At 36.8% G+C, this 12,289-nt stretch overlaps 1 protein-coding gene across 2 annotated transcripts in view; it reads left to right on the plus strand.

The window, feature by feature from the left end:
• The window catches only part of LOC111153260 (unc-13 homolog C), a 574,799-nt gene extending 562,732 nt beyond the window's left edge, over positions 1–12,067 (plus strand). For both annotated transcript variants that reach the window (XM_022512170.1, XM_022512169.1), the window contains 3 exons: positions 6,219–6,311; positions 8,078–8,237; positions 11,782–12,067. In XM_022512170.1, coding sequence (XP_022367878.1) covers positions 6,219–6,311; positions 8,078–8,237; positions 11,782–12,067 — 539 coding nt within the window. The remainder of the gene's footprint in view (positions 1–6,218; positions 6,312–8,077; positions 8,238–11,781) is intronic.
• Positions 12,068–12,289: the final 222 nt, after the last annotated feature.

Genomic DNA, 12,289 nt, shown 5'->3' on the forward strand with positions numbered 1-12,289 from the left:
TTGGGTCAATTACTGACAATGTATCTTTTCTACTTTCAACATCATAACATCTCTCAGAGTTCCTTAAATGTAAAGATTTTCCCCCAGTGTCACTTCCACTAGGACATCTTCATCTTCTGCCTCATCTATTGCCAGTAAGTTCACTTTCACTGAGTTCCCCGTCTGTTTCTCTAGTCTCTCTGTTAGTGGTAGTGTCAACATTCCCAAGTTCAATAACCTTGTCCATTAGTTCATTTACATTCTACGCAAATTTCACTCCAGCCTCATCACTTTTTATTTCTTTTCTGTCCTTTCATCTTTGCTGGTGAGTCCCCTCTTTCGATGGTCCATGTTTGTAAAATGTCACATGGGTTCCTCACTGGGAAGGCAGCATCACAACTACACCCTTTGCTGTATATGTAAACTGAAAAGGTGAATACTAGCAGACTGTGAAAGAAATAATGTAATTGATCACTGATGACATCTCTGTTATTTATGTAGTGATTTGTGGACTAAAACCCAGCAGCAAAGTTTATACTTTGTGCAATGATACACATTTACTACACCATGATAAGTGAAATCTGAACCTGTTTGTAGGGACAGGGGTGTTATTTTACTAAACTATGGGAGCTGGAATCTAGGCCTATCACACCATGTAAAGTGAGGACTGCTGGCACGTTTAATCAATGAATTGGCCCTTTAGTATCTATCAAAATAACATCATAAGTTTATTATATAATTGGAGATAAAATGCATGAATTATTAATATAATCTCCCTGCCATTATGGAATAGAGTTAGGAAGAAAAAAACACTGCATAATTTACTACAATACTAGGCATTAGCACAGCTTCTAGGGGGTGGTATAGGCAGCTGGCCATGAAAGCAGGACCTGGAGTTCCTAAAGTGACAATCGTGCACAGCATGACTATTAAAGCAATAATGGCAATCAATGATAAACGCTTCTAAACTACTTCTTAACTCCACTTGTTTCGGGTTTTGACACATTAAGAAGTCCGTTCTCAAGCCTACGTTTGACTTGATTGAGCAGTAAATTTCACATTTTGTGTTAGAAAGGGAAATGTGTATTTTTAGAGTCTAGTATAAATGACTCTACCCAGGCAGTTTCACAGAAGTGTTCATTCACTGCTGAGTACATAAGTATGATTTTTAATGTTTTTCTCTTCCCAATGCAACTGTCTATATCTCTGTAGGGAACACACACACACACACACACACACACACACAGACAGTGGGTACATGTAGAAGATGGCAGAAAAGCAATTGTAAAAAAGGAAAACGTGTATCTGTGCATTTAAACAGCACATTTTATGGGGTGCCTGGATGGCTCAGTGGGTTGAGCCTCTGCCTTCGGCTCAGGTCATGATTTCGGCGTCCTGGGTCAGGCTCTCTGCTCAGTGGGGAGCCTGCTTCCTTCTCTCTCTGCCTGCCTCTCTGCCTGCTTGTGATCTCTCTGTCAAATAAATAAATAAAATCTTAAAAAAAAAATAAACAGCACATTTTAAAAGGTTTTGGGCAAGTCTCATAAGCTGTTCCTTGTTTTAAAACAGTATAAAATTTTTCCTCCAAAATATAGGCAGCAAACAGAAACCCAAGTTCCCTAATTAGAGCTTTAATATTCCCTGCTATAAAAATCTCTCAAATTCTGTAACATAATTAAAGACTTTAAATTATCTTGGTTATTAGACACTCAAACGAAGAAATGACACCTCCTGGCGAGTGTCCTGATGGAAGGCTTTCCTCAGTTATAAACACATTCAATCAATAACTTGCCTAACGACCATTTCATGATGTTTACTCTGGGCAGAAACCAGCCACTGCTGTATCATCGCTCAAAGAATACATACAAGATAAGCCACACCTGTTTTAACCACAAACCCAAGCACTGAGCAGGCTCAGATCTTTAGTAAAACAATGAAAATATGCAAACTAGATGCATGCATTTTCGCTATCGCTTAGAGACCTTTTCCCATCAACTGTGATTTCAGCAATAGCTACAAAATCAATCAAAAAAACCTTTGTTCATTAAGAAAACTCATCTCACCAGATTCTTGGTTAATAAGTGGTCTGACATTTTAAGGAAGTCTTCCTTATTAGACATTTGAGGGCTCTAAAAATCTGCCATCTCTATTCTACTCAACCCAGGAAGTCTGAGTGTCTGAGTGAAGGAAGTAGAATTCCAAGGTTGCTAGGCAGACTGTCCATCATTCTGGATTTATCTTCTTACAGTCTTTGATCTAGATAACCATAATGTCCATATTTTTTTCATAATTTCTATATGTGGGCATTATGCCTGAATCTTAAAGGAATTTAATAATTTTGAAATATTCCCTTATTAAGAATTGAATTATTGTCATAATAAACTTGGAAGCATTTCCTAGCAGCTGTTAAATGCAAGGCTCAAAATATTCTATGTATTCTTTAATTATCTCTTTTTAGCCTCACCACAGTGTTGCCAGGTAGGTGGTTTTATACCCACTTTAAAAACAAGAAAATGAAAGTTCATGGAGTTTTAATTATCCATTAATGAGTGAGTGAGACCATCTGCATAATCAAAGCAGTATGATTCCACTGCCCAGGATTTTTAGCATTTGAAGAAATCAAGACCATAATTGCAGATTGTTTGTAGGATAAAGAAATGAACATGTTTTTATAGTAGAGGTGTTTGGATAGGGCTTCATAGGATAACAGAGAAAGGATGTCCACAACATGTGGTTTGTCTTGGTGAAAACATGAAGAAAGTTTTCAAGAATTGACTAATGTGAACAGCACAGACCTACGACATGGATCAAGTAGAAGGTCATCAAGAGCATCCTAGGAAAGAGCTAGGTTTTAGGACTTGATTCATGGTACAGTGAGATGCAATGGTCTTTCCAGAAGAGAATGGAGTGACAGAAGAGAATGACAATGATCCATCTCTTACTCTCATGAGAGGAATTATTTCTAGAAATAAATCGGACTACGCCTCTCAGAGCCAAAAACTTAAGAGACTTCTCAGCAGCTCTGAGATAATATCTCAACACTTCTAAATGGCATTCAGGGTACCAACATTTTGTTAAAGCTTTCCTCTTGCTACTACTCCCTCATCTGTGTTCCATCCATACTAAGTTACTCACAGTTTCCAGGATGTGCCATTCTGTCTGATGTATGTGCTCTCATGATATTTCCTTGACTTTGTCTAAGAGATGAACTTCAACTCAGCCTTTAGGAGCCTCCTTAAGGATTTTCTCCTCTGTGAGTAATATTTCCTAAGAAATTAGTGTCTATTTTTAGCCTGCTCCTCCCTTCAAAAACTGTCTCATTGTTCCACAAAGGAGTATTGGGAAAATACTAGAAGCATTTTCATTAAAGTTATGAGCAAATCAAAAACATTAACTCTGTTAACCAAAGTACCAACAGGTGGCACACCCCAATTAAGATTATTTGGAAAGGAATTAATAAACTCATAGAAAGGTATGGGCAGGGGATATAAAGAAACCAGAAGGAATAGTGAACTGTTGAACTACTCTTTGCGTTAACAATAACAAGGGAGGGGGAAGCAACAACTCGAAAAAATATTGTCACCTAGTGAGGGCTGCTTGAAGGAAATTATGATGTTTCATTGCAGGATTCAGTCAGCACAAGGTAAGCCCACAGGAAGGTGACCAAAGAAATAAATATCTGATGTGACTCTCTTCCCTTCTTCTAATCTCTTACCAGGGCTTCCCTTTGGCCAGACCCAAATAGACACTAGAGTATAGAAGACATCACTAAAATTGTCAGACAGCCTCTGAGGACAGAAGGCAGAGTGGAAAAGTGTGGAAAATGAATTTGGAGAGCCAAATGGAGGATAACAATATATCTACTTTAAATACTATCATGTAATATAATAGAAGTACAAGCCAATAAAATTAGCAAAGGCAAATAAGAGGCATAAAAACTAGAAAGGAAAAGTGAAATGTTTCACTGATTAAATATAATTGATTATATATGTGTAACACTCAAAAGAATTAAGGGCACATTTTTCATTAAAAAATTCAGTTTGGGGGGGCACCTGGATGGCTCCATTGGTTAAGCATCAAGCTCTTGATTTCGGCTCGGGTCACGATCAGGGTTGTGGGATTGAGCCCCTCTTTGGGCTCTGCCCTGCACATGGAGCCTGCTTAAGATTCTCTTTCTCTTTTTCCCTCTGTCCCCCCCTTTCTCTCACTCATTCTCTCTCAAAAAAAATTCAGATGGATGGATAAAAAAATTAATACACAATCATCACTGGCCTTCTTATTATCAATATATGGAAGAAGTGGTCCCATTTAAAATAGGATAAGATAAACTAGGAATAAGCTTTCAAAAATATGTAACATCTTGGGGCATCTGGGTGGTACAGTCAGTTAAGCACCCCATGTTGGGCTCTGCACCCAGCAAGGAGTCTACTTGAGATTCTCTCCCTCCACCCCTCCCATTCATGTTTGTGCTCTCTCTCTTTCAAATAAATAATTTTTTTTTAAAAAAGCCTTTAAAAATATGTACCATTCACACAAAGAAAAATGTGAAACTATAAAACATAATTGAAGTACACAGAAGAAGACTTGAATAATAGGAAGTTATATTCTATTCTTGAAGAGGAGGACCTCATTTCATAAGGTTATCACCAACTTAGGGATAACATAAAACTATCCTATATATCACCAACCTGGTGGTGGATCACGAACATGGATGGATCTAGAGGGTATAATATTAAGTGAAATAAGTCAGTCAGAGAAAGGCAAACACCATATGATTTTTCTCAAAAATGTGGAATTTAGAAAACAAAATGAATGACAAAAAAAAAAAAGACAAACTGAAAAACCAACTTTTATCTACAGAGAACAAAATGATGGATAGTGGGGAGGGGTGGGTGAAACAGGTGAAAGAGATAAAGAGTACACTTATGATGAGCATTAAGTAGTGTCATAGTATTGTTGAAGCACTGTATTATATACCTGAAACTAATATAATGTTCTATGTTAATTACATTGGAATTTAAAAAAATTTAAATAAGAATCTGCTTTAAAAAATCTCTATGGGACAATATCAGAGTTCACCTACTCTGACAAGTAAATTTCACTTATAGAAATTACACTATAAACTTGTAAATATGAATAATAAAATACTTACTATAATTTGTTCCTGACAGCAAAAGATCGGAAAACAAAATATGGTTTAATAAATTGTAGTATATTCACGTAATGGAGTAAAGGCCAAACATTATTTTAAATGTTTTAAATATTTCCATGTTTTAATTATTTGTAAACATTTCAGTGATTCATTTTCATGCAACTACTCATTGAACATTTACTTTGTAGTTAGCGCTGTGCTATTCCAGGCTATCTAGGGATAACTTTATGCATATTGAAATGGAATAATCTATGAAGTTTTAGGTGAAAAGATAAAGGTAAGGTAAAGGATAGTTAGAACATATGCTCCTATTTGTGGAAAAATATGTATGTTCATAGATGTTAATACATGTGTGTATATTAAGAGGTTGGTGTTATTATCCTTATTTTACAAATAAGAAAACCAACTTGAGAATATGGTAAAATCTGATCAGGGAACCAGTAGAGGTATAACTATGATTTGAATTTAAATTTATCTGACCCCAAATCACAGGAACTTTCCAATATAGCCTGTTAACTCTTGAGTAAACTTTATTAGGGGAGAATGAACTACTCCTTTTTATACCATCAGTAGACCTTGCAAATATACATTATAGAACTTGTCACACTGTACTGCAGCAATGTGTTCATAGGTTGGTCTCTCCTGATCTACTGTGGGCTTCATGAAAGTAGAAGCTCTACAGAGCCATCTTTGTGGCCCTACTGCTTTGGTAGCGCACATTGTAGAAAAGCTCTTTTAGGCATGAAAGGCAATAACACACCTTTGCACACAAACAACGAAGAGAGCTTAATTGGGCCTAGTAAGGCAAGTGCAAGTTCTTCTAACTATAAGAGTACTAACACAGTGTCTTATAATATCTGAGGATCATATGAAATTTTAGCTCAGTGGGCTACATATGTTTATACCAAAGCTTCAACCCAGAAGAGCAAATTTAACTTTGTGAACATTTGTCGATACCTATTATGTGCTATTAATCAAAAGAACCATTCATTTCCATGAACTCACTTTAAAGTCCCTTATGCAGAAAATGTACCTATTATTAAAGTAGCCTGAAAGTTTGAGGTAGTAAATGTCTGCTCATTTGCAGGTCGCCCTTCCAAAGATTCAGTGGGTCAGATATCTGTTCATGTGGACATCACCACTACCCCAGGAACTGGAGAGCATAAAATCACTGTAAAAGGTATGTATCAAGTCCAGATGGACCAAATAGCCTAGTAGACTTTAACCTTTACAATAATATAAAAAATGTAATTTTTTCTTAGATCTATTTTTAAAAACATGTAATGATTTTAGGGCATGCTCATAATTTTTTCATGAAACCAGAACTTTTGATCTAAAACTGAAAAAAATCAATGGCACAGATATTTAGCCTATATTATCTGAAGTATCTAAATGGTTTAAATACATTGGAGATTACATTTCAAACTGGCATACATTGAACATTTTCTTTTGTTGATGCTAAGATATACATTGAACATTAGGGCTATGGTCAGCTCCATAACCTGTCAAATCTTATATGTTGGGTCACTATGTTCTTAACATTCACATTATCTACCTATATACTTGTTTTTCTATGTGATTTTCAACAACAGACTTGATTTTTTTCTTTTTAATGACTAGTTCAATCTATTGGTTTTAGATTGCAAAAATATAATCTGAATGCTGCAGATATTTCAAAGGTGAAATTTAATGGTTAATTTTGCTCAATAAAACCATATTCTGTTTTATATTATTATAGAGTTAGTCACAATATCCACCTTATTAAAAACCATGGCCTTCTGACACATTTTAAATTTGCATTGCCTGATGTATGCTTGCATTATAAAAGTAACACAGTTATAGTCTATAATGGATTATGTACTGTGTTGGTAAATGGACATGCCTACACTTGCCAGTGTCTTTAAATATTTTTCAAAAATATTTTGACACTGCATATCAAATGCCCAGAGTTGTGAACTTTTACAATAAGTATTTTTTTTTAAGATTTTATTTATTTATTTGACAGACAGAGATCACAAGCAGGCAGAGAGGAAGGCAGAGAGAGAGAGGGAAGCAGGCTATCTGCCGAGCAGAGAGCTCGATGTGGGGCTCGATCCCAGGACCCTGGGATCTTGACCTGAGCCGAAGGCAGAGGCCCTAACCCACTGAGCCACCCAGGTGCCCCTACAATAAGTATTTTAATTATAATATATTTTTAAACATTTTTCAAAGGATGACAAAAGTATACACATAAGAATGTACATTTAAGAATTATTTATGATGCCTGAAATTAGGAAACAGCCATAACAGTAAGTTATTTGTTAAATATAGGATGGAATATCCATATAGTTGAATATTTGCAATTTGAAAATATATAATGAATTAGAAAGATATCCAGGATAGACTTTAAAAATATAGCTTACTCATAAGACTACAAATGATCCCATTCTACATATAAATATTGAAAGCATACATACCAAAATATTACATCGTTGCCCCTTACTGATAAAATTACAGACTTTATTTTCATCTATTCCCTATTTTCTGTATATTTTTTAGGTGTTTCATGATGAACATATCTTCACTTTTGATATGAAAAAAAAATCACATTTTTACTTAAATAAGAATAACTTTTCATTAGTAAAAAAATGTCATTTCAATTTTAGCTAAATTTTCACTACACCAGTACCACACAGTTTAGAACTGGAAGCTCAGTCAAGTGTGCATTCAGAAGAGTAAATTGCTTTATGTGTGTGGGTGTGGGTGTGGGTGTGTGTGTGGGTGTGTATATGTGCATGCATGTTTATCAGTAGGGTTACGGCACTATCAAGGGCAAGTTATGGCTTCATAATCATTAAAAAGAAATTAATTCTAAAAAAAAAATTAACTCTAAGGATCGAAGAGGAGACTAAGATTCCACACATTTGTTTGCTAACACTTTGCATTCCTTTCCTTTGTTGTTTTTAGTGATTGCTATTAATGACCTAAACTGGCAGACCACTGCAATGTTCCGGCCCTTTGTGGAAGTCTGTATACTGGGACCTAACCTTGGGGACAAGAAGAGAAAACAAGGCACGAAGACAAAAAGCAACACATGGTCACCAAAGTACAATGAAACCTTTCAATTGTAAGTTGGGACCCCACTCACCTATTCAACCAGGCAATAGCCATTATACAGCTTAAACTTATTGAGGGGATTAGGGTGGGAATGGCACTGGGCTTTGCTAAGGAAAGCAAAACCTATAGGTTGATGTATTCCAGCTCATCCCTGATCCCAGCAAATTAAGACAGCTGAATTAAGTTTTTAATTCCCTTCCATTGCCCAGTAGCTGTCCAGTGCCTACCATGCATTAAGCACTATTGCAGGAATTTGGTATATATAACAAAAGGTCTCTGCTCTCATGGAAGTTACTTTCTGGAAATGAGGAATGTCATGGATGAGAAACATCAAAATCACAAATAAGCAAAAATTTATCATAGGATAATACTATACAGAGAATTAAAACAGGCTGAAATCATAGGTTGGTTGATTGGCTGCTTAGAGTGGGTGTTCAGAGAAGCCTCAATTTGAAGACTTTTCAGATATGAATGTGAATGATCTGATTTATATATTTAAATGATTATTTTGTTTGCTGTATAAAAAAAAATGATAGGAAAACAAGAGCAAACATAGAGAGATGAATTGGAAGCCTGTTGCAATAGTCCAGGCAAGAGAGAATACTTACTCACAGTTGGTAGAGTTGGTAGGAGGGAAATGGAAGTGAGTAGTAGAGAGAGGGAAAGAAGTGGAAAAATTGTGGTTATGTATTGGAATGGAACTTGCAGTCGACTGGAAGGAGCCCATGAAAGAAGGAGTATATAAGCTAGGCTTCTGAAAACACTTAATTTAGGATATTTCATCAAAACAGCCTTATTTACAAAGGAATCTACCAGGCTGTGAGAATTGAAGGACTATAAGCCATAGTGATATAAACTGGGTCTAGTAGGGGTCAGGCTACTCCCCTACTGTGCATGTAGGAGATAAAGATTAGTTACTAAAACTGGGGTGTCGAGGGGGGACTTCATGTGTCATCAACCACCTCAAAAGGAGCAGTGGCCTTTCCTGGAGTATCCTAGAGGCAGCATCACACATGAGGGGTCAGGGAAATAGACTCTGACCTCCCCTTATTACTTCTGATATCCTGAAGGAGCTTCCTTTTGGTTAAAACCAACAGGAAGCCACAGTATGAAGAAACTATTGATACAGTCCTTACAGGTCAGCATTCTTTTGCAAAGTACACGGAGAAGGATGGAAAGTATATCTGGTTGAGGCAATAGAAGTTATCTGGCTCTGAGTGAAATCAAAGATGACCTCTAGGTTTGGGGCATAAACAGTTGCATAGATAATGATTTCCTGAGGTGGGAGAATCGGGACAAGAGGTGAGATCAAAGATTGTTTTAAATGGATTGATTTGGAGATGCCTAAGGGACATTCCAGATGCGCTATCAAATAGATAGTTGGATCTAACTTGAGAATTAGCTGTGTATAGATATAATTCCATAAATCTAGATGAATCTATCAGGGATAGAGAAGAGAGGAGGACCAAGCCCTTGGGGTTTACACGTGTACACATGCTTAGCTTACCTGAATACTTTCTCACTGGCTTGGTTCTTTGTTTGTTTTGCATCCCTAATTTCCCAGAGATTTTTCAGCACAGTAAATTCTGAATATTAAACTCTGTTGCCACTCATCAGAACTTAACCATCCTACATCTCTTAAAATGGCTGTAGATTCACCATATTCAAAATCTCTGCTAATAAACCAGCTCACAAGATTCCATGTATGTACTCCTCTCCACACACACACACAACAACACACACACACAAATTGACCCAATTAAAATGTCTTCTACAAGTTTCTAGGAATTACTTGAACCACGCAAAATTCAGATATAACACTGTGAGGTCGTAAAACCATGCATAATTCCGGGGAAAGGCAGCCTTTTGGTGCATTTTAATTCATAAGAAGATCTGGCTCCCATCAGATTTTGCTCTTCTATTTCTTACCCATCAGGCCTCCATTTTCTTTCACATTATTTCAGGTACTCTATGTACTCTAAAATAAGTACATACTTCAATTATCAGCATTGCCCAGAAACAAAAGTTGGTCTCTGCAAAATATTTGATCTAAGAAAGTCACTTAGAAAAGGAAGGGATTTGGAACCTCCTACTGCTGAGGAACAGATGTGCCTTCATTAGAAGTGAAGGAGAGAGAGTCAATTATCATATGGTTTCACTTATTTGTGGAGCATAACAAATAGCATGGAGGACAAGGGGAGTTAGAGAGGAGAAGGGAGTTGGGGGAAATTGGAAGGGAAGGTGAACCATGAGAGACTATGGACTCTGAAAAACAATCTGAGGGGTTTGAAGCGGCGGGGGGTGGGAGGTTGGGGGAACCAGGTGGTGGGTATTAGAGAGGGCACGGATTGCATGGAGCACTGGGTGTGGTGCAAAAACAATGAATACTGTTATGCTGAAATAAATTAAAAAAAAAAGTGAAGGAGATCTGAGGATGCAGTAAAATAAGGGGCAGGGGAGGATTATTCTCAGTGTATTACCTCTCAGCCTTCTTCATTAAGCTCAGTTCTGCACTGCTAAGTTGTTATTAGTCTAGGCCATCCGCAGCCCCACACTTGACAGGTGTCTAACTGTTGCCATCAGAAAGAACTAGCACGGAAGCACCACGCTCTGCTGGAACTGATTTACTCTGGAGATTTGGATCTAATTTGGCATCTTGTGAATAGTCTTGTTGTCTGTGGTAGCTTGATAGTCTAGGTTGTGTATTCCCCTGAGAAAAGCCTCCTAGATATAATAGCATGGCCAGGAGTCCGAGGTAAAGAAAAGAGAACAGAACTTCTATTCTGACAAGTTCTATGAAAAGGCATAGAGCTTCTGGCAAGAACTACCGCTTTCCTTGGTCTACCCTCCACGACCCTTCCCCACCCCATCCTACTCCTATATCAGTGAGAAGACCACACCTCCGAGAATTAAGTATAACATATTTTAATTATTATTAAATTATCTATTAATCTTTATCTATTATCTAATATTTATCTATTAAATATCTAATAAATATCTATCTTATCTGTCTAAGCTATCTAATAAGTATCTAATATTTATCTATTATCTATTAATATGCTTAATATCAAGACAGCAAAGCATATTCAGATTGATTTCCTATTTCTATATAGGCAAAAAGTACTTAATTTAGATTGCTAAGTAATATCTATGTAAAGACAATCTAAAATGGAAATGATACTCACATCAGAGTTAAAGTACATGATAATCAGGGGAGGGAGACAAACCGTAAGAGACTCTGAATCTCAGGAAACAAATGAGGGTTGCTTGGGGGTGGGAGGGGAGGGATAGGGTGACTGGGTGATGGACACTGGGGAGGGTATGTGCTATGATGAGTGCTGTGAATCGTGTAAGACTGATGATTCACAGACCTGTACCCCTGAAACAAATAATACATTATATGCTAACAAAAAAATAAATACATGATACTGCATTTTGCCAAATAAATGGCTGAGGAATGGAGAAAACTTAATTTTAACAGTATTTTAGAACCAGATGGAGCCCTAGGTGAAGTCAAGTTTTTGCTCAAAATTCTTATTTTTAATTCACAACAGCATTCTGGGTAATGAAAACCGGCCAGGGGCCTACGAACTTCATCTGTCAGTTAAAGATTACTGCTTTGCCAGAGAAGATCGAATTATCGGAATGACGGTAATTCAACTACAGAACATAACAGAAAAGGGAAGCTATGGGGCATGGTATCCCCTTCTGAAAAATGTCTCTATGGATGAAACTGGTTTGACTATCCTTAGAATACTCTCTCAGAGGACCAGCGATGATGTGGCTAAAGAATTTGTAAGACTGAAATCTGAAACCAGATCAGCTGAAGAGAGTGCTTGAAACAAAACTGCAAGATAACATCTTTGAGAAACTACAAACTCTGACTACTGCATGCATGTGCAAATACATGGGAATGTTTAGCTCACTACGTTTCAGTGTTTGCCAGTACTCAAGTACAATGTCTACAAAGTATGTGGAAAACCTACTGAACTTTTATACCAGTTCTGGTCTTTGGAAAATAAATGTTCCATGAAGTGCCAAAATTACGATGTTAAGTGAAAA

The sequence above is a fragment of the Enhydra lutris genome, unplaced genomic scaffold (assembly GCF_002288905.1).
Source record: "Enhydra lutris kenyoni isolate GAN:26980312 unplaced genomic scaffold, ASM228890v2 scaffoldscaffold31, whole genome shotgun sequence".
NCBI lineage: Eukaryota > Metazoa > Chordata > Mammalia > Carnivora > Mustelidae > Enhydra > Enhydra lutris.